The following is an 18,715-nucleotide window of genomic DNA, read 5'->3' on the forward strand; positions in this document are numbered from 1 at the left end:
CTTCATATAAAAACTACATCTTATACCCTGCTCTTCCTCTTTGACAAATTGTGTGATGGATAGATATCGGCGCCATACAAGCTTAGCATTCAAAGTAGGGCTAGCTCACATGGTGCCATGCAGATGTTTTGGAGTACAACTCCCTTCATTCCTGACTATTGGCAGTGCTGGCTGGGGCTTATGGGAGTTGGAATCCTGCAACATCTAGAGGTAACCGCATTGGTTACTCCTACTCTAAAGAATCCTGGGAACTGTAGCTTGGGTGAAGGTGTCGAAAAGTCTCTTGTCAAGATACCTAGCCTTTGGGAAGAAGGAATTATTGCCAAGCTAGCTATATAGCATAATCCTCTCTCTTGCACTGTGTGTGTGTGTACTTGAGTTAAATGGTTCTTGCTACAAGTAAATGGATATACAAGGTGCGGGCAGAAAGTTCTGTGAATGGTCACAGAAATTGGACAGTGAGAAATATTTGAACATACGATCGGCATCAGAAACCCGCAAAATGCTCATAATTGTGTATGGAGATGAAGCCGTAACTCAAAAGACAGTGTATGAGTGGTTTGAGCGATTTCATGAAGGGTGGCAAACCATCGAAGATGACCCTAGGTCTGGCAGACCATCAACGAGCAGAACGGTGGCAAATGTCGACAGAGTTTGTGAGTTATTGATGCGGGATCAGCATTTGTCCATCCAAATGATGGCGGAAGAATTGCATCTTCCACAGGAAATTGTTACTGAGGTTATTGAGTTGTCCCACCCTCCATATTCTCCGATCTGGCCCCACCGGATTTCTTCCTTTTTTTGCAAAACTGAAATCTGCACTGAAAGGACACAGATTTTCCAACATTTCACATGTCCAAGCTGCTATGACAAGGGAACTGAAAGCAGTATGACAAGAGGACTTCTCCAGAAGTTTCCAACAGTTATACGAACGTTGTCAACGGTGCATTGTATCTGAGGGGGCCTACTTTGAAGGCCTGTAAGGTATGTACGTATGTTCAAATATTTCTCACTGTCCGATTTCTGTGACCATCCACCAAACTTTCCGATCACATCTTGTAGGATTGCAGCCTAAGACTGGAGAGCAGACGCTAGGCTGCAAAGGAGAACATAGCCATAACAGCTTTTTACCCTTGATCATTAGGAGGTGCAGTCAGCTGTTCTGTTTGCCATAACCAGCTCTCTGGAAACTGAGTTCTAGAAGTGATGTCTTCATCAGCTAAGAAATCATCCTCAAAGTCACCTGGGAAAACGGGAGACAAAGACTTAGCTGCAATGGCCTTTGTTACTGTGAAGTCCCTGCAATAAGTCACCAACAGACCCAAAACTTGACTTCTGGGTTCGTTCTCATTAAGAGCAGCAGCTTCAGGAAAAGAACACATCAGGCCACCATCTCAACATGCTTGGCAGGCTAATGCATATGGACTCGGCAGCATTCATATTGTTGAACACCACAGTCCTGCTGTGGAAGGGCAGCTACAAAGGCCCCACTATGGCCCCTGCCACTGATATAAGGAAAACCTCCTGGATCGGGCCCCACTAGGCCAGCATTTGGTTCTCACAGTGGCCAAGCAGAAGCCTGTGTGAAACCCGCTAGCAGGATTCAAGCACAAAATCCTCCAGTGGTTTTCAGCAACTGGTGTTCAGAAGCAGGGCCGGACTTAGGTTTGATGAGGCCCTAAGCTACTGAAGGCAATGGGGCCCTTTATATGTCCAGCTGTCCTTTGTCAACAGCAAATTGCCGCTGTTTTTTGTGTTGAATATATGCTACATGGTCATTTATGGACCTAATAGGTATCTAAAGCCATTTGCACATGTTGCCATGCAACCAGTCCATGCAGAATGTAGGCACCCTATATATAGAAAGGAGCAAACCAGTGATATTTTAGGCAGCAGGCTAGCAGGCGGGGCCCATTACTTACATCATAGGAGCCTACACAACACAAAATACTGTTGCTGTTTGTAGGTTTTGTTTTATTTGTTTGTTATATTATATTTTGGAAATGTACATCCAGTTTATTTTTTCCTTTAATTTTTTTGGGGGGCCCCAAGAGAGTGGGGCCCTAAGCTATAGCTTATACGTATATCCGGCACTGTTCAGAATAATTGCTACCACCATCTGTGGATGCAGAGTTTAGCCTTTAGGGCTAGTAGCCATTGAAAGCCCTCTCCTCCATGAATAATAATAATAATAATAATAATAATAATAATAATAATAATAATAAAAAAAAATTTTATTTGTATCCCGCCCTCCCCAGCCGAAGCCGGGCTCAGGGCGGCTAACAACAATAAAACAGTATAAAAGTATAACATAAACAACACTCTAAAATCATTCATTGTAAAATTAATTAATTCAGGCCACTGGCAACCATTGGGCCAGAGCTCCGCGAAGATTGCCAAAGGAGGGAGTCAGGCTGTGCCCTGGCCAAAGGCCTGGTGGAACAGCTCTGTCTTGCAGGCCCTGCGGAAGGATGTCAAGTCCCGCAGGGCCCTTGTCTCTTGTGACAGAGTGTTCCACCAGATCGGGGCCACAGCCGAAAAAGCCCTGGCTCTAGTTGAGGCCAGCCTAACTTCTCTGTGGCCTGGGACCTTCAAGATGTTTTTATTTGAAGACCGTAAGTTTCTCTGTGGGGCGTACCAGGAGAGGTGGTCCCGTAGGTGCAAGGGTCCTAGGCCGTATAGGGCTTTAAAGGTTAAAACCAGCACCTTAAACCTGATCCTGTACTCCACCGGGAGCCAGTGCAGCTGGTATAGCACCGGGTGAATGTGATCTTGCAGCGAAGACCCCGTAAGGAGTCTCGCTGCAGCATTCTGCACCCGCTGGAGTTTCTGGGTCAGTCTCAAGGGCAGCCCCACGTAGAGCGAGTTACAATACTCCAGTCTGGAGGTGACCGTCACGTGGATCACAGTGGCTAGGTCAGGGCGAGAGAGGTAAGGAGCCAACTGCTTAGCTTGGCGGAGATGGAAAAATGCCGCCTTTGTTATAGCTGCAATCTGCGCCTCCATGGAAAGGGAGGTGTCGAAGATTACACCCAAACTCTTAACGGATGGTGCTGGCACTAATTGCGCCCCCGCAAGAGATGGGAGTTGCCCCCCCAATCCCATATCGTCCCGTCCCAGCCACAGGACCTCTGTCTTCGAAGGATTTAACTTCAACCGGCTCCCACGTAACCATCCAGCCACAGCTTCCAAACATCTGGTCAGTGTGTCTGGGGCCGAGTCAGGATGGCCATCCATCAACAGATAGAGTTGGGTGTCATCGGCATACTGATGGCAACCCAGCCCAAAACTCCGAACAAGCTGGGCGAAGGGGCGCATAAAGATGTTGAAAAGCATGGGGGAGAGTATCGCACCCTGAGGTACTCCACACACCAAGGAGTGGCGCGATGACAATTCCCCCCCAAGCGCCACTCTCTGTCCCCGACCAGAGAGAAATGAGCGCAGCCATTGAAGGACTGTGCCCTGGATCCCCACGTCGGCAAGGCGGTGGTCCAGAAGTTCGTGATCGACCATGTTGAAAGCTGCTGATAGATCTAGAAGAATCAGCAGCCCCGACCCGCCTCGATCCAGCTGTCTACGAAGATCATCTGTTAGGGCGACCAGAGCCGTCTTGGTCCCATGACCAGCGCGGAAGCCGGACTGGAATGGATCCAAAGCCGATGTTTCATCCAGAAACCCACCAAGCTGTTCGGCAACCGCTCTCTCAATCACCTTACCCAGGAACGGAAGATTCGAAACCGGGCGGTAATTGGATAGATCTAAAGGATCTAATGATGTTTTCTTTAAGAGCGGGCGCACCACTGCCTCCTTCAGTTCCCCTGGGAATGTCCCCGTGCCAAGGGACAAATTGATGATATCCCCCAGGAGGGCCCGCACCTCGTCTGGACACGCTCTAATCAGCCAAGACGGGCTGATTTGCCCTATCCGCTGTTAAAGCTATCTAGGTTGGTGGCCAGAACTCCATCCCTGCAGGAGCAAGTGCCAAAGTTTAACCATGTGTTGTGTGTAAAGAAGTACTTTATTTTATCTCTCCCAACACCTCCCGTATTCCATTGTTTGCACAGCGTTGGGGCTGCGCAACAGAGGCATCAGGCAGCACAGTGCTCAGGGCTGTGTGTTGGAGGTGAAAGTTTTAACTTAATCCCTGTGGCATTGGGTTGAGCGGGCGAACAAGAGAAGTGCTTCCCCCTGAACAAAACTATAAGAGATTCTTGAGGCAACAGAATGGGCTAGATCACTGCAGGAGGTTTTGTACACTCTTTAATACTACTTGGCTTGAGTTTCGTTTTGTTTTTTAAGAACTCTTTGCACGTAGAAAATTTTGTACAGTCGTACCTTAGAAGTTGAACAGAATCCATTCCGGAAGTCCGTTTAACTTCCAAAATGTTTGGAAACCAAAGTGTGGCTTCTGATTGCCTGCAGGAAGCTCCTGCAGCCAATCGGAAGCCGTGGAAGCAGTGCAGGATATTCGGCTTCCGAAAATCACTCGAAAACCGGAACGCTGACTTCCAGGTTTCAATCATTCGGGAGCCGATTTGTTCGAGAGCCAAGGCATTTGAGATCCAAGTTACGACTGTACTTGCAGGGAGTTATTGTAGCAGGAAGACATTCAAAAATGGCACACACACACCCTCTTGAGGTTAAAAATAGTAGTCTATTCTACCACCTCAGGAGTTCTACTAATTTTTCTGCATGTATAGACCAGGCTTAAATCAAGACTATATTAAACTCTAAGCCGTCACACACCTTGAATTCCTTCCCAGAACACCTATGTAGCACCTCCTTTCCATCAAACACTTAATGTCCACTGTTTCTATGAGGCTTTTGGTTTAATCTAAAGATGCTCCTCTCCACCTGAAACAATGTCCAAAAGGGTGCAACTGTGTTTGTGCATGCCCTTGTGTCTTCTCTTCTCATATCCTTCTGCCTTCTCTTCACTCCTTTCACCCCTCTCTCATTCCCTTCCCTTCTGTCAAATCTGCAGTCTTCTCAGACCAGGGCCCAGTCTTTCTGCTTATGTAAAGTGTCAGATAGGGCAATGGGATCACATAAGTAACAAAGGGTTTTGCAGCCCTTCCATAGTGTTCTGAGAGACTTACTTACCATCTCCCCAATAGTGTGCCTCTGAAATAATAATAATAATAATAATAATAATAATAATAATAATAATAATAATAATAATAAATCTACTTGCTTCTTGCCAATATCAGTTCTTCATCCCGCTCATTCTCATTCAATATGTCTCTGATGAAGCGGCAACATTCAAGGAAAACAGTCTGGCACTCAATCTGATTGACAATGTATTGTATACGCTTTTCACAGCTGTAGCCCATGGGGTTCTCATGCATGCCATCTTCACAGCACTTCCTTAGTGTCCGATTCTGAAATTGGCCAGCTGAAATATGCAAACAACATGTGAAATATCAAAGAATGTTTCCCATACCACTGTTGTTCTGCTACTCACAACAGGCATCAGAAGAAAGCTGTTATCTTATTCTATAGTAAGAATATAAGGATGTTGTCATGCTGTAGTTTGCATGGCTACCAATAGGAGGCAGGCAGTCCAAGGAGGCATACAAGCAGGCCAAGTGAGCAGTCAGGTAGGCCAGGCAGTGAGAAGCCCAAGAAGGTGTTATCATGCTCTCCTTGTCATCACTGCTGCCACTGGCAGAAGCAATGGAGGGGATTCTTTCTGTCTCCCCTCTCCAGTGGTGGCAGCAACTGGAGATCGTGGGTATGAGGGAGTAAGGTAAACTGTGAGGAGATAGGGGTTGAGTGAGGTGTAAAGGAAGTGGGAGAGTTGGCAAGTGGGGGTGGGGGGTAGGTGGGGCTGGTAAGCAAGATAAGCAGATGCGCAGCCCCTAGTGCAAATAAATGCTATGAATGTTATTGTTTTGGATTCTCCTGGTGGTGGTGAGATGGTGGAGCATATAAGGCAGTGTTTCTCAGCCTTGGTTCCCTAGATGTTTATGGACTACAACTCCCATCATCCCTAGCTAGCACAACCAGCGGTCAGGGATTATGGAAGTTGTAGTCCAACAACATCTAAGGCCCAAAAGTTGAGAAAGGGTGGCATATGCCAGGAATGCCTGAAAGAGTGAAGCTGTTGGATGGGGAATAAAACTTTGCCAAGAGGGATTGCGTTTTAGGAAGCCTGAAGGCTAAGTATTGATTTGTTAGCCATTGTAGAGTGAATTGATTCTGACCAAGTGGCTCAGCAGAACGAGGAAGCTGTTTTGACACCACTCCAACCCACCATCCCTCCTGAGGAAACGGGCACTGAATCTCTTTCTGAAACCTCTGAGGTCAGGTCAGTTAACATCACATCTCCAAGTTACAATATTTCTGAAAGATTTTTCCCCTCTTCTGGAACTCAGCAGTATCTAGGACTAGTGCATCACAATAAATGTGAATGCCTGCCATCACTCCAAAACAAAGACAATGAATGGAGCAATGTTAGTATAAGAAATCATTGTTAAATATGTTCTGGGTTCAGAAAGAGTGTCATTAATTTCGTTGGATTTATTTAACAAGTTGGCATTGATAAGGTTCATTAATACTCGTGTGGAAATCAATGGGCTCATTTGGCAGCTGAAGGAGAGATTTTGGAGAAGAGCTGGAATTCATGTTCAATGATTGCAAAATTATCCATTTTTGCAGATGAAGCCTTTGCCATGCATCACATACCTTTACTTGCTTTAGATTCAATGAGCTGTACAGAGCGACGGCGGCGTCTTGCAGGCAGAGGGCACTTTGAATCTGGAGTAGAAAAGGGAGGAACAGGAACTAATTGTTTGGAACTGAAATAAGCTGTTAGTACCTAATTCTAATACCTATGGAGATTGACCTTATGCGTGTTTACGTAAAAGTGGTTCCCACTGAGTCCAATGATGTAAGGCTTAACTACATGTTACACATGTGACAATGAACTTCTGATAGCTGCCATTTCTCATTAAGACATCTTACAGGGGTTGTAATGTGGAGTATTGCTGATTGTCCTGATTGTTGAAGCTGTTTCTTAGAAATAGCAATCTTCTGAGATTCGTCACATGTATTTGCATATCACACAGTGGGGGGTAGTGGGACTGTTCAGTCCAAGAACCTGCACCCCAACCCACTCCCTGCCTGGCATCCTGGGGCATAACCTGCAGACAATGTCATGCTAGCACTTGAGCCAGAAAAGAGTCTAGGCCAGTGTTTCTCAACCTGTGGGTCCCCAGATGTTGTTGGACTACAACTCCCATCATTCCTAGCCAGCATGACCAGTGGTCAGGGATGATGGGAGTTGTAGTCCAACAACATCTGGGGACCCACAGGTTGAGAACCGCTGGTCTAGGCCCTGCTCTTAGGTGAAAGGTCTTTCTCACTCCTTTGCCATCTCACCGGCACCAACACCCTCCCCAATAATACCTGTTCTCTGTTGCGTGGAAAGCTTATTGCTGGTCACCAGAGCAAGTCCAGCATCTTCAAACACACCCAGATTGTTCCTGCCACTGCCGGCTGTACATCCAATATCCCTCTTTTCCACTGAGTCCCATATCTGACATGGAGCAGGCACAGTATGAGAGGGGGAAATCAATCAATAAACGTTAAGGGGAAATGTAAGGTGAATGGTTAATGTACATCACAATCCACCATTGTGCACATTCATCCAGGCCTCATGGAGAATGTGCACATAATTCTTACATGAAGAAGTAATTGCGTACATTTCCCAATCAATCTCCAACAGCCCCTGCCCTGGTGAATGTGCCTTTACCAACTGAATTTTGTACATTCTTGTATCATCATGCATCGTTCTCGGCCTCACCTTGCTTTGTGTAAGCTTGTACTTCTTGTTAAGCACATAGACTCCTTTGTCCACAGCCACAAGACCAACCCAAGCATTTGCATCTCCTTCGAGTTTGATAGCCACTTGATCTTCTGGCTCGTGAATCTGGTCATCTTCCCGATGTTCTCCTTTCACAACCAGCTGCTTGAACAAGGCAACAAAGAAGTTCAGTTCTGTGGCAGGGAAAGTGCTTGAATGACTGTCTTGGGAGCGAAGAAGAATCACTGTTATATATGTTATATGTTATATGTTATATGTTATATGTTATATGTTATTACATATTAAATATTTGTAAAGATACTTTGCCAGTCTCCCCTACGTTTCCTTCTCCAAGAGCTGAACAAGGGGACAAGCAAAGGGTAGCTTCCTGATCAGACAGTCAATCAACACTGTGCAACCTGGTAAACAGTGACATTTGGAGCACATAAATTGGATATACTTAAGATGAACATACTGTAATCTTAAAATCAAGCCTGTCAGTTAGCCTGTTCATTTAGAGAAGGTTCAGTTCAGTTGTATATCTATGGATGTTTGCCTGTTAATAAAATACCTGTTCTAAATTACTTGATTGAATCTGGAACTTCGTGTTGAAGACAGCATATGATGCCAGGAAATACATTTTGTGAAAGTACTATGGAATATTTGAGGGCTCTGAATCCTTTATCTCTCACACACAAGGCAGCTGAGGAAAGGAAGCAGAGGCAGGGATGGAGACACGCTGACAGGAAAAGGTTGGTTTTCAACAATGGCCAAGGTTGAGTAGAGATAGCAGCAGCGGTGGGGGGGGGGGATGACCCACTGAGGAGGAAAAGTGGCAGTTTAAAGCAAGGTTTTAGTATAGCAAGAAGAGAGCTGAGGAAAACTTTGTTATGTTAGCATTTTAGTGTTAGCTTCTGTTTTGTACCCATCTCTGCTATTTCTCCTTGTTGACATTTAAAAGAGTAGAAACAAACTCTCAGTTTGAATTTCTTGGTGCAGAAAGTATTGATCTGATGTGCAGGGATCTTTCCTATTCTAATAAATTCAAGAGAATTCTGGAAGCTTCTCTGTGTGAAAGAAGCAAGCAGAAGGTTACTGATATTTGGGTTATTCCTTCTGAGAAGGCTTAAACTGGTTCTGTTATCTCTTTTTGTCAAGGTCACGCGGACTCTAATAGTGACGCAAGAAGGAGCCTGGGTTTCACTTTCTCTTTCTATCTCTTTCCTTCTGGTGTGGTGTTCTGTACATAGTATGCTTAGTGTTAAAGTTAAGACTTAATATAAGTTATTGTAAGTGTAAATCAAGTCTGCTGCAACTGGATTTCTTATGGACAGTGCCAATCCTGAATGTATTGGATTTGTGACCATTATGCTCATTCACCTTCAGTAGCAGTATAGCTCTACTGGATGAAATACAATTGCCTCTGGTCTATTTTGGGGGAATCCTGCAATGTGTTTAAGTTTTTACTCTGCTAACTATACGTTGAAATCCACTCTGGATCAATATTGAGTAGAATTTCAATGACACAAACTTCCCTTCCCAATCAGTTCGGACCTCTTCCACTTCTTTCCATTTTCAGTGTCTTTCCTTTCCAACAGCCCTGCCATTGTCACTACTGTTGTGCAACCTGCTTTCTCTTCAGCTCCCCTACCTGACCTCGTCTTCATGAAAATCCAGGATTGTACTAAAGATAAAGGGACCCCTGACCATTAAGTCCAGTCATGGATGACTCTGGGGTTGAGGCGCTCATCTCGCTTTACTGGCTGAGGGAGCCGACGTACAGTCATGTGGCCAGCATGACTAAGCCACTTCTGGCGAACCAAAGCAGCGCACGGAAACACCGTTTACCTTCCCAACAGAGTGGTACCTATTTATCAACTTGCACTTTGACGTGCTTTCGAATTGCTAGGTTGGCAGGAGCTGGCACCGAGCAACAGGAGCTCACCCCGTCACGGGGATTTGAACCACCAGCCTTCTGATCGGCAAGTCCTAGGCTCTGTGGTTTAGACCACAGTACAAATCCTCCAGTGAAGGGGGCTGTACGATGACAGGTGTTCTTTTTTTATGTATGTGTGAAGAAACACGTATTTGGTAGGATGGAAGAATTTGTCTATTTTTGTTTCTCTTTATCATTATCATTTTTCTAATATTAAATTTAATTTTCTGTAATTGTACCTTTTAAAATACCTCATGACAATTCATAATTCCTCCTAATATGTGCATACATACATGTGCACATTTTTATATGCAATTTTTCCTAAAATGCACATTTTTTGCAGGAATATAACAAATTTAATATGCTGGTTTTTTATATATTATGTCCTTTCCCACAAATATCTGTATCATATGCACACATTCCTGTAATATAACACCTCTGTGGATGCATTATTTGGTTGGAGAAGTGCCTGAGAACATGCAAATTTAAAAGAATAGCTGCATTTTCGTTCTCATTGTTTCAGAATGGACAGATTCAGTGGTTTTGCATTGAAATATGAGCTGAATTTCTTTTTCCCCTCCCATTTTAGTTATTATGGGTTAAAACATTTGCACGTACATTGTAAGGTTCTACTCATTTTCTAACCCAAGGTGAAACAAAACTGTGAGAGGACTCTCATTCCAAATGCTCTTAAAAACAGTGAGTGATGGAGTGGGGTTGGAGGGAAGTGAATTTATTGCACTTCTGCAATAGCTTGCACTGTTACAGGAAATCCATGAGAAGATTGACCTACCGTTCCCATGCAGGTGTCCTTCACATCCATCCAGACAGAGTCAGCCACAATCTCACTGTTCCCCACTTGGTAGTAAGCCACAATCCGGAAGGAAGGAATGAGCTCTGGGGCGATGGGCAAGGAAAAGGTCACCAAATTCTGTCCTGCTTCTCTGCGCTGCCTCCCAACCTTGAACATTTTCCCCTTCGTCAAGATCTGGTGGTGAACAAGACATCCTGTTTTATGTGAAGCAGGTTAGCAAGCATAGATTGGTTTGAACAAAACTCCATGCAATTGGGCTAACTCACATAACAAGTGTAATGCAAATGTTTTTCACCTCATGGAGCACAGCGACATGGAAAAGTTTATTTTGGGGGATACCTTTCTTCTTCTTTTTACATTTTTTATTGGTTTTCACAATTTACATATAGGATTCCATGAATCCTTGGACTTCCCTCTGCCCCTCTATGGGTTCCGTCTACATTCTTTTCTTTTCTTTTAACTGCATTATTTAAAATTATCAATTTTCTTAAAAATCCGTGTTTTCCCATAGTTCTTGTTACATTACAAGTGTTGTTACAGTCCTGCCAAAGTTTTTAGTTGTTTACAGTGTTCTCTGAGGTAAATTATAAATTTGTCCCATTCTTTAGTAAAATTTCTATCTTCTTGATTTCTGATCTTCCCAGTCATTTTTGCCATTTTGGCCTAATCCATCATCTTTATCAGCCATTCTTCTCAGGTCGGGACTTTGTCTCCCTTCCATCTCTGGGGAATGCCTTTATAAGTGCCATTGTAATGTGAAGCTTAACCCAAAGCAACCAAAGAAGGCAGGTGCTGTAGGAAAGACTGCTGAAACCTGTTTTTCCATGAGGACTAGACACCTCTCTCACCACCTTCAGTATTAACAGGCGTATAGAGACTTGGCCCTCAGGCTTCCATTCTGCCCAGTACTTACCATATAAGTGAAATATTGGATCTGATCCAGCACTTCTTGGTTGTTGCTCTTCAGATTGAAATTGATAGGCAAGTTGTCTCCAGCCTTCAGCTCCGTAGCTGTGACTGCCAAATGGAGATAATTTCCGGATCCTCCTTGGGTCTGGTATGCTGTAGCTATCATGGTCTTGGTTGCCTGGCGTTCATTTAAAAGTTGGGGATCTTTGGTTTTTACCTACAGAAAGTGGAAAGTGGAAAAAGTTATCTAGGGGCTTATCCACACTTTTGCCCTGTGCTTTCTAGGTACAGGTCCACACTTTCCCGGTCTGTTTCCCAGCACTTTTTATTTTAATAATTTTTATTAAATTTTCAATTTTACAATTTCAAATAATCATTTTACAAACTTTAAAATATCCAATGGTTCCCTTCTTCTCTTCCCATGGTTCATTTTACATATCATACATCCCTGCATATTTTACTACAGTGGTACCTCAGGTTAAGAACTTAATTCATTCTGGAGGTCCGTTCTTAAACTGAAACTGTTCTTAACCTGAGGTACCACTTTAGCTAATGGGGCCTCATCCTGAAGCAAAGTTCTTAACCCGAGGTACTATTTCTGGGTTAGTGGAGTCTGTAACCTGAAGTGTCTAACCTGAAGCGTCTGTAACCCGAGGTACCACTGTATAACCATTCAAATCAGTTTTCCACTTTTACATCCATCAAAAATTATTTACTCTGTTGAATTCATCTTAATGCTGCCAGCGTTTTCAGCTGTATGCAGTTATTTTCCATATACTGAATAAATGTTTTGCAGTCTTCTTTAAACGTATTGCTCTCTTATTCTATATGTTAAATCTGTAAGTTGTGCATATTCTGTCAACTTAAGTTGTCAATCCTCTTTGGTTGGGACCTCGCTCACTTCCCATTTTTGGGCTAACAAAACACTCTATGCACTGAGCTATGGACCCTTCCTTAAAAATTCCTAAGTACCCCCGTGAACAGTTGCTTTGGTTCTGTGTGCAGAAGATACACACAGGAACTGCCAATAGTACAATTCATGCATTTGAAGGGAACCTGGCACGGCCTCGGGGGGACTCACTGTGATTCTGAGCTCTTGGCTGTTTGCTGGCGTGTTCAGGATCAGCTTGGCCGTCCCATCATCCTGGGTGGTTCCATCAGCTGCAATTGGCTCTGTCACCACAGGTACACGGGAAGCTGGGGAGCCATCAGGATTGGTGACAAACACCTAAGCAATTGAGAAGGAAGAGGTGAATGAGTGTGAGATGCAGCCATCTCTGCAGAGCCAACACCACTTTTCCCAAGACATCCATGGATTTAAGAGATTTCCCGCGGCTCCTTATGTTCGCTTCTGTGGATTTCCAAGAGCCTGGGACTGGGCCATGAAAGGAAGAGAGACTCAGGTGAACATTACCATCAGTTCAAAGGGCATCCCCGGCTTGAAGTACTTGGGGGTTTTCGTGAAGTGGATCTGATAGGGCGATGTCACAAGGCTGATGCCAGATCGCTCAGTCACCACCATGTCGCTGCCTGCAGGAAGGAGAAGAGGGGACTCAGAGGAAAAAATGAAGCCAAGCTGCTTGACAGGGAGAGAGAAATCTTCCAATTGTTTCAGAGCCTTTCAGCAGGCATTTAAAGGAGGTTTTCTGTTTTTACGATGAATTTTAATTAGTTTTATTCCACTGTATGCTTTTTTGTCATTTTTATGTACAGTACACCACTTGAAAATTTCAGTAACTAAATAGTTAAAATCATTAAAAATAATAAGATTACCTTGGAGAAGCCAATGTAGGTCTACTCAGAAGTAAATTCCACTGAGTTCAAAGGGACCTACTTTCAGAAAAGCGTGACTAGGCATTGCAGCCTTGTAAAGGGATAAATGAAGGCAGGAATTGGTGTCTAAATGATACAGCAAGGCTCTTTAAAATGCCAACCCTAATGGCAAGGTAGAGAGCATCATTTGACCTTCTTCATCGCAGGCAGCAAAATACAGGTCTAATATATTTTTCTTTCCAGGAGTTGGGTGAAGATTATTTCTTTGCAAGATTAAATATTTTGGCTTCATAATGTTACATAATAAAATGTCTGGCTGTGAAAATCCAAATCAGAAGGGGCTGAATAATCTCAAAGCAACATTATGAACTGCGGCAGGTTAGTCAGACTCCAACATTCACAAGAGGTCTGGACGGTGACACACGGGAGTTCTGCACTGGCTCCCCGCTTGTGAATCGCTCTCCCTAGACAGGCTCGCCTGGTACCTTCAACACATATCTTTAGGTGCCCGGCGAAAATATTCCTCTCCTCCCAAGCCTTCAGCTAATTCAGGGGTCTGCAACCTTTAAGACAAAAAGAGCCACTTGGACCCGTTTCCAAAGGAAAAAAAAACTGGGAGCCGCAAAACTCGTCATTATAAAAATAACTTTTTTGTCACTTTTTTATTATTTCTTTGTTTGACCCCTCAGAATTACTCCTCCTCATAGAAATAAACGTTAAATTAACAAGTTACCTTTTTGTGTGTGTGTGTTCTTCACTCCCCTTCAAAACAGTGACCAGTGTACATGCCCCCTTTCAATGCAGTGACCAGCATACATGCCCCTTACAATGTAGCGGGCGGGCGGGAAGGTGACGTCGGGACGGTGCGTGACTAACACACACACCGCCCCCATGCGACCTCACAGCCAGTACAGCGCCCGCCACAGTGGGGAGTGTCGGGGCGCACAATGCGCCCCCTCCCCTCACTAGTATCTGCCCCGGAGCCGCGGCAAAGGTGTAAAAGAGCCACATGCGGCTCTGGAGCCGCGGGTTGCAGACCCCTGAACTAATTAAACAATCTATGGCCTTTTAAACTGCAGGGGCAGGGACAGGTATTTTGTTTGTTACTATGTTGTGTATTTTTGTCTATCTATATTGCAAACCGCCCTGTGATCCTCAGAAGGAGGGCGGCATAAAAATTTAATGAATAATAAAATTCCATCCTATTCCATCTGGTTTTCAGACTGACACTCACCTGACTCTGTCATCACTGTCACAGAGACATAGAGGGAGTGCCCAATAAGATTGTTGAGGTTGTGAAATCGAGTCTGAAGGATATCTCTCCTTAGGATTCCTTCCCCTTCTCCATTACTCATCTGAAAAGGAAAATGGGAGGTAAGCCAAGTGATACATGTGTTTGTGCATGTGTGTATGTGTGAGAGAGAGAGTACACACACATATAAACACACCCTACCTGAATTCTCTGGAGTGAGTCTGGAATGCTGTGTTTGACGCCATCCACTTTCACTCCAAAGAGGACAAAGGCCATACCCTCCACACTCTTCCCATAGAGGAACCTAAAACAACAAAATCCAACGACAAATAAGGGCCAAATTCAAAAAGGATAGGGCTATCTGTTAGAGGCACCCTACCTCTCAGTAACAATTGCTGGGAATAACAAGGAGAGAAAGGGCTTTTGCGCCCACATCATGCCGAAAAACTTTCCTCCTGTGCTGGGGTCCCAACATAAACCATGCACAAACACACACACACACACACACACAGAGAGAGAGAGAGAGAGAGAGAGAGAGAGAGCTGCTATTAACACCCCGCTAGAGGTGCTACCCTGAGGCAAAGATTGGTATGCGCCTGTGACATCACACACCCAATGTGGGACGCGACACACGCACATCGTCGGGAGGAGGCCTTGCCCAGAGTCACACAGCTTCAATGGCTTTGATTGCTGCACAGTGCCTTTGATGCTGCACTGTGTTTGGCTTTGTGGTTCAGCCACCCCCGCCCCTCACTAATGGGATGGCTGAACCCCCTGGTAAGGAATATTGAGGGGGTGACGACACCTCTGCCACCTGCAGCTGGCACAGCTGCTCCCTGCTATGCTATTAATTCTAGATCTGTTAATTTTATTTCACGCAGGTAATACCTCATCTTTACCTTCCCACAGTTGCAGACACCCACCTTGCAGTGATAGACACTCTGAAATCCCTGTTGCTGTCAATGTAATAAAATTTAGCCGATGGCTCCACTATGACTTCGAAGCTCGGCAATACTAAAGAAAAAAATAGGGGAAGAAGAACATATAAATATTTGAGGAGAGATGTGACTTTTTAGGACAGTGTCTGCAATTTGAAAAGTATGAGTGTTATGTACTGAGTTGAATAGGATCCAAATTGCAGCAGTCTGGTTGGTCCTAGAACAATAGGATCCAGAAGGCAGCAGTCTGATTGGTCCACAGGAGCCACCCAATCCAAATCCAGGTGGAAGTGAATCCGCAACCTGATTGGCCTACAGGAGAATCCCGGAACTAGCCAATCACATGGGGCCCATTGTGTAAATAACCTATATAAAGCAGACATTTCGGGGGAAGTTCCATTCCTCACTACTATGAGCTGAATAAAGAGCATGAAATCCACACTGGACTCCGAGTATATTTCAATGAGCAATCCCAAAGCAGAGCTGAAGAACCTAAGGGCGTCTTCCAAGGGATTAAAGAGGAAACAGTGCCTGTGATGAACCAGGAAAAGTACCATATTCCTTGACGTCAAATTGCGTGCTGAAGGTCTCCTGTGGGGAGTCTTGATACTTGGCCACAATCTTCCAGGTCCCCAAACTAGAGAAGGAAAAGGAAGGAATCTTCACTGCTTCTGCTTTGTCAACTCATGATATTAAAGGTGAAATCAGAATGGGCTGCAGGGCCTCTTCTCCCCATGGGTGAGGTTAGAATATAGTCTATGTCCCTTGATGCTCATTCCCCCCGATGGTGGTTGGAATTAAAATGGTGCTTAGGGTCCTGTCTGGAGGCCAGTAGAGAAACACACCGTGGCTGAGGGAGCGGGATGATTCTGCTACAGTGGGGGGCTCAGTTTGCCAAAGTGGGCAGGAACATACATCCACAAGCTCCTTTTAGTACCCTTGGTTGCAGCTTATCAGGCCCTGAATTCATTTAAAGTAGCTAGATGTTCCCTTACTACCTCTTTTCCTATCCTGGGCTGCAGCTCCCTCCTTACATCATTAATTCATCATTGATGTGCTTTCTTTGCCAATTGCTGTTTCAGCTCACTTTCTGTACAAACAGTGCTATTTTTTCCTAGAAAAATAGGTGCTAGAACCCACCATGAACACCTCCCTCGTTCTCTTAGAATGGCAATGGCGCCAACCTGAGAGGGGCTGGAACTGAGTTCAGGCACGTTCTGGCTGAAAAAAACAGTCCTGTGTACAAATTTGGTTTGAGGTAATAAAGGTAAAGGGACCCCTGACCGCTAGGTCCAGTTGCAGACGACTCTGGGGTTGCGGCGCTCACCTTGCTTTATTGGCCGAGGGAGCCGGCGTACAGTTTCCGGGTCATGTGGCCAGCAGGACTAAGCTGCTTCTGGCGAACCAGAGCAGCACACGGAAACGCCGTTTACCTTCCCGCCAGAGCGGTACCTATTTATCTACTTGCACCTTTTTGGCGTGCTTTCGAACTGCTAGGTTGGCAGGAGCAGGGACCCAGGAACGGGAGCTCACCCCTTGCGAGGATTCAAACCGCTAACCTTCTGATCAGCAAGCCCTAGGCTCTGTGGTTTAGACCACAGCAGCACCTGTGTCCCTTAGGTTTGAGGTAATATTCATGGCCAAATACCTGACAATCTCTGGTAAGGGGTGAGGTTGGAAGTTTCTTGAAGTAGGATTGATGAATGACTGCCTGACAACAATTCCTTCAGGTGTCTGAAAGAGGAAAAGTATATTTAAAGGGATGTTGGAAAAGTAATAATAGAAACGCTGGCACTTAATATTTGTATTCCATAGTGCAGTGCCGGATTTACGTATAAGCTAAACAAGCTATAGCTTAGGGCCCCACTCTCTTGGGGGCCCCAAAAAAAATTAAAGGGGAAAAAAACCTGGATGTACATTTCAAAAATATAAGATAAAAAACAAATAAAATAAAACCTACATACATTTAGAGCTTAATAATTATTTCATTATTAATATACTTCTTCTTAATTGTATTTCAGTTCAACAATTTCTTTGATAAAATACATGTTTTGTTATGTGCAAATGGCTTTAGACACCTATTAGGTCCATAAATTACTATATAGCATATATTCAACACAAAAAACAGCAACAATTTGTTGTTAACAAAGGACAGCTGGACATATAAAGGGCCCCATTACCTTCAGTAATTTAGGGCATCATCAAACCTAAATCCAGCCCTGCAAGAGTTCTTACGGAGCACAAGAGCTTGTGTCCACACAAGTTGTGCACCATCAAGATGAGGAGACCAGATATGATGCGCTAAATAGAGCACTGGATCGAGACCAGCAAATCTTTGCTCAGCCATAAAGCATACTCTCCAACATTTCTCCAATGAAAATGGCTCTGACTGTACCCATCACAAGGACACATACACGAAGCACTCACCTCAAACTCGACAATCACAGGCTTATCCAAAATCTGCATTTTGTGATTCACAGAAAAGACACGGTAGCGCACTGAGAAAGAAGAGAAGATGTTTGTCATATACCCTGTACATTTGGTTTGACAAAGTTTCATGTCTTCCCTCAAAGCACTCATTGAACAGCAATATTTTAAGAATGTTGATAATTACTGTATTTTTTCCATCTATAAGACTATTTTGGGGGACTCCAAATTAAGAAAACATCCCTCAGCACTACCTGTGTATAAGATCAGCCCCAATTTTAAACCTAAATTTTGGTTTAAAAAAAACCTAGTCTTATAAACGGGAAAATACGGTATTTGCTGGAGATCTCTAGATCCTACACAGGAGAACTATGGGAGGTGGGCTTACTTGATCAGGATAAGTTAAACTGACTAGAACACAGTTTATATTTCTAATGTAAACTATCACCAGTCAGGAAACAAACACTCTTTGCAACAGAAACTCTCTCAAGTGTTTTTTTTACAAATAGTTAAGCAAATGTGAAGTTGTTGTAAGCGGTTCCAACGTATTTCGCCCAATTGCGCTTGGAAATGTACTGGCAGGGCCGTAGCTAAGGGGTAGTGAGGTGGGCCCCTGCCAGGGGTGCAGGCAATGGGGGGGGGGGCGCAAAATCAGCTAAAAATATTTCCATAAATATGTCTGTAAATAAAAAATATCAATTATTGCCTCATAAGAAAAGGTTTTAAATAGAGGGTGATTTGAATGAGTGGAGGGGGTGGGTTGGAGGAGAGGCCGAAAGAAGAGCTAATTTGTCCATGGCTAGGGGGCGCAATCTGGACCCTTCTGCCAGGGGCACAAGATCACCTAGCTATGGCTCTG

The 18,715-nt window shown here is 44.3% G+C and overlaps 1 protein-coding gene across 2 annotated transcripts in view; it reads right to left on the reverse strand.

Annotated features, from left to right (window-relative positions):
• LOC308576475 (A.superbus venom factor 1-like) overlaps positions 1 to 18,715 on the reverse strand; it is a 63,931-nt gene that overhangs the window by 40,556 nt on the left and 4,660 nt on the right. For both annotated transcript variants that reach the window (XM_081175843.1, XM_081175842.1), the window contains exons 4-18: positions 17,857 to 17,927; positions 17,078 to 17,163; positions 15,984 to 16,066; positions 15,415 to 15,505; positions 14,693 to 14,795; positions 14,474 to 14,594; positions 12,881 to 12,996; positions 12,548 to 12,694; positions 11,471 to 11,683; positions 10,537 to 10,731; positions 7,808 to 7,969; positions 7,411 to 7,540; positions 6,688 to 6,759; positions 5,195 to 5,395; positions 1,132 to 1,243 (exon numbers count right to left, since the gene is read on the reverse strand). In XM_081175843.1, the coding sequence (XP_081031969.1) occupies positions 1,132 to 1,243; positions 5,195 to 5,395; positions 6,688 to 6,759; positions 7,411 to 7,540; positions 7,808 to 7,969; positions 10,537 to 10,731; positions 11,471 to 11,683; positions 12,548 to 12,694; positions 12,881 to 12,996; positions 14,474 to 14,594; positions 14,693 to 14,795; positions 15,415 to 15,505; positions 15,984 to 16,066; positions 17,078 to 17,163; positions 17,857 to 17,927 (1,903 nt within the window). The remainder of the gene's footprint in view (positions 1 to 1,131; positions 1,244 to 5,194; positions 5,396 to 6,687; positions 6,760 to 7,410; positions 7,541 to 7,807; positions 7,970 to 10,536; positions 10,732 to 11,470; positions 11,684 to 12,547; positions 12,695 to 12,880; positions 12,997 to 14,473; positions 14,595 to 14,692; positions 14,796 to 15,414; positions 15,506 to 15,983; positions 16,067 to 17,077; positions 17,164 to 17,856; positions 17,928 to 18,715) is intronic.

Source organism: Podarcis bocagei (assembly GCF_964188305.1).
Source record: "Podarcis bocagei genome assembly, chromosome: 17".
In the NCBI taxonomy this organism is placed as follows: Eukaryota; Metazoa; Chordata; class Lepidosauria; order Squamata; family Lacertidae; genus Podarcis; species Podarcis bocagei.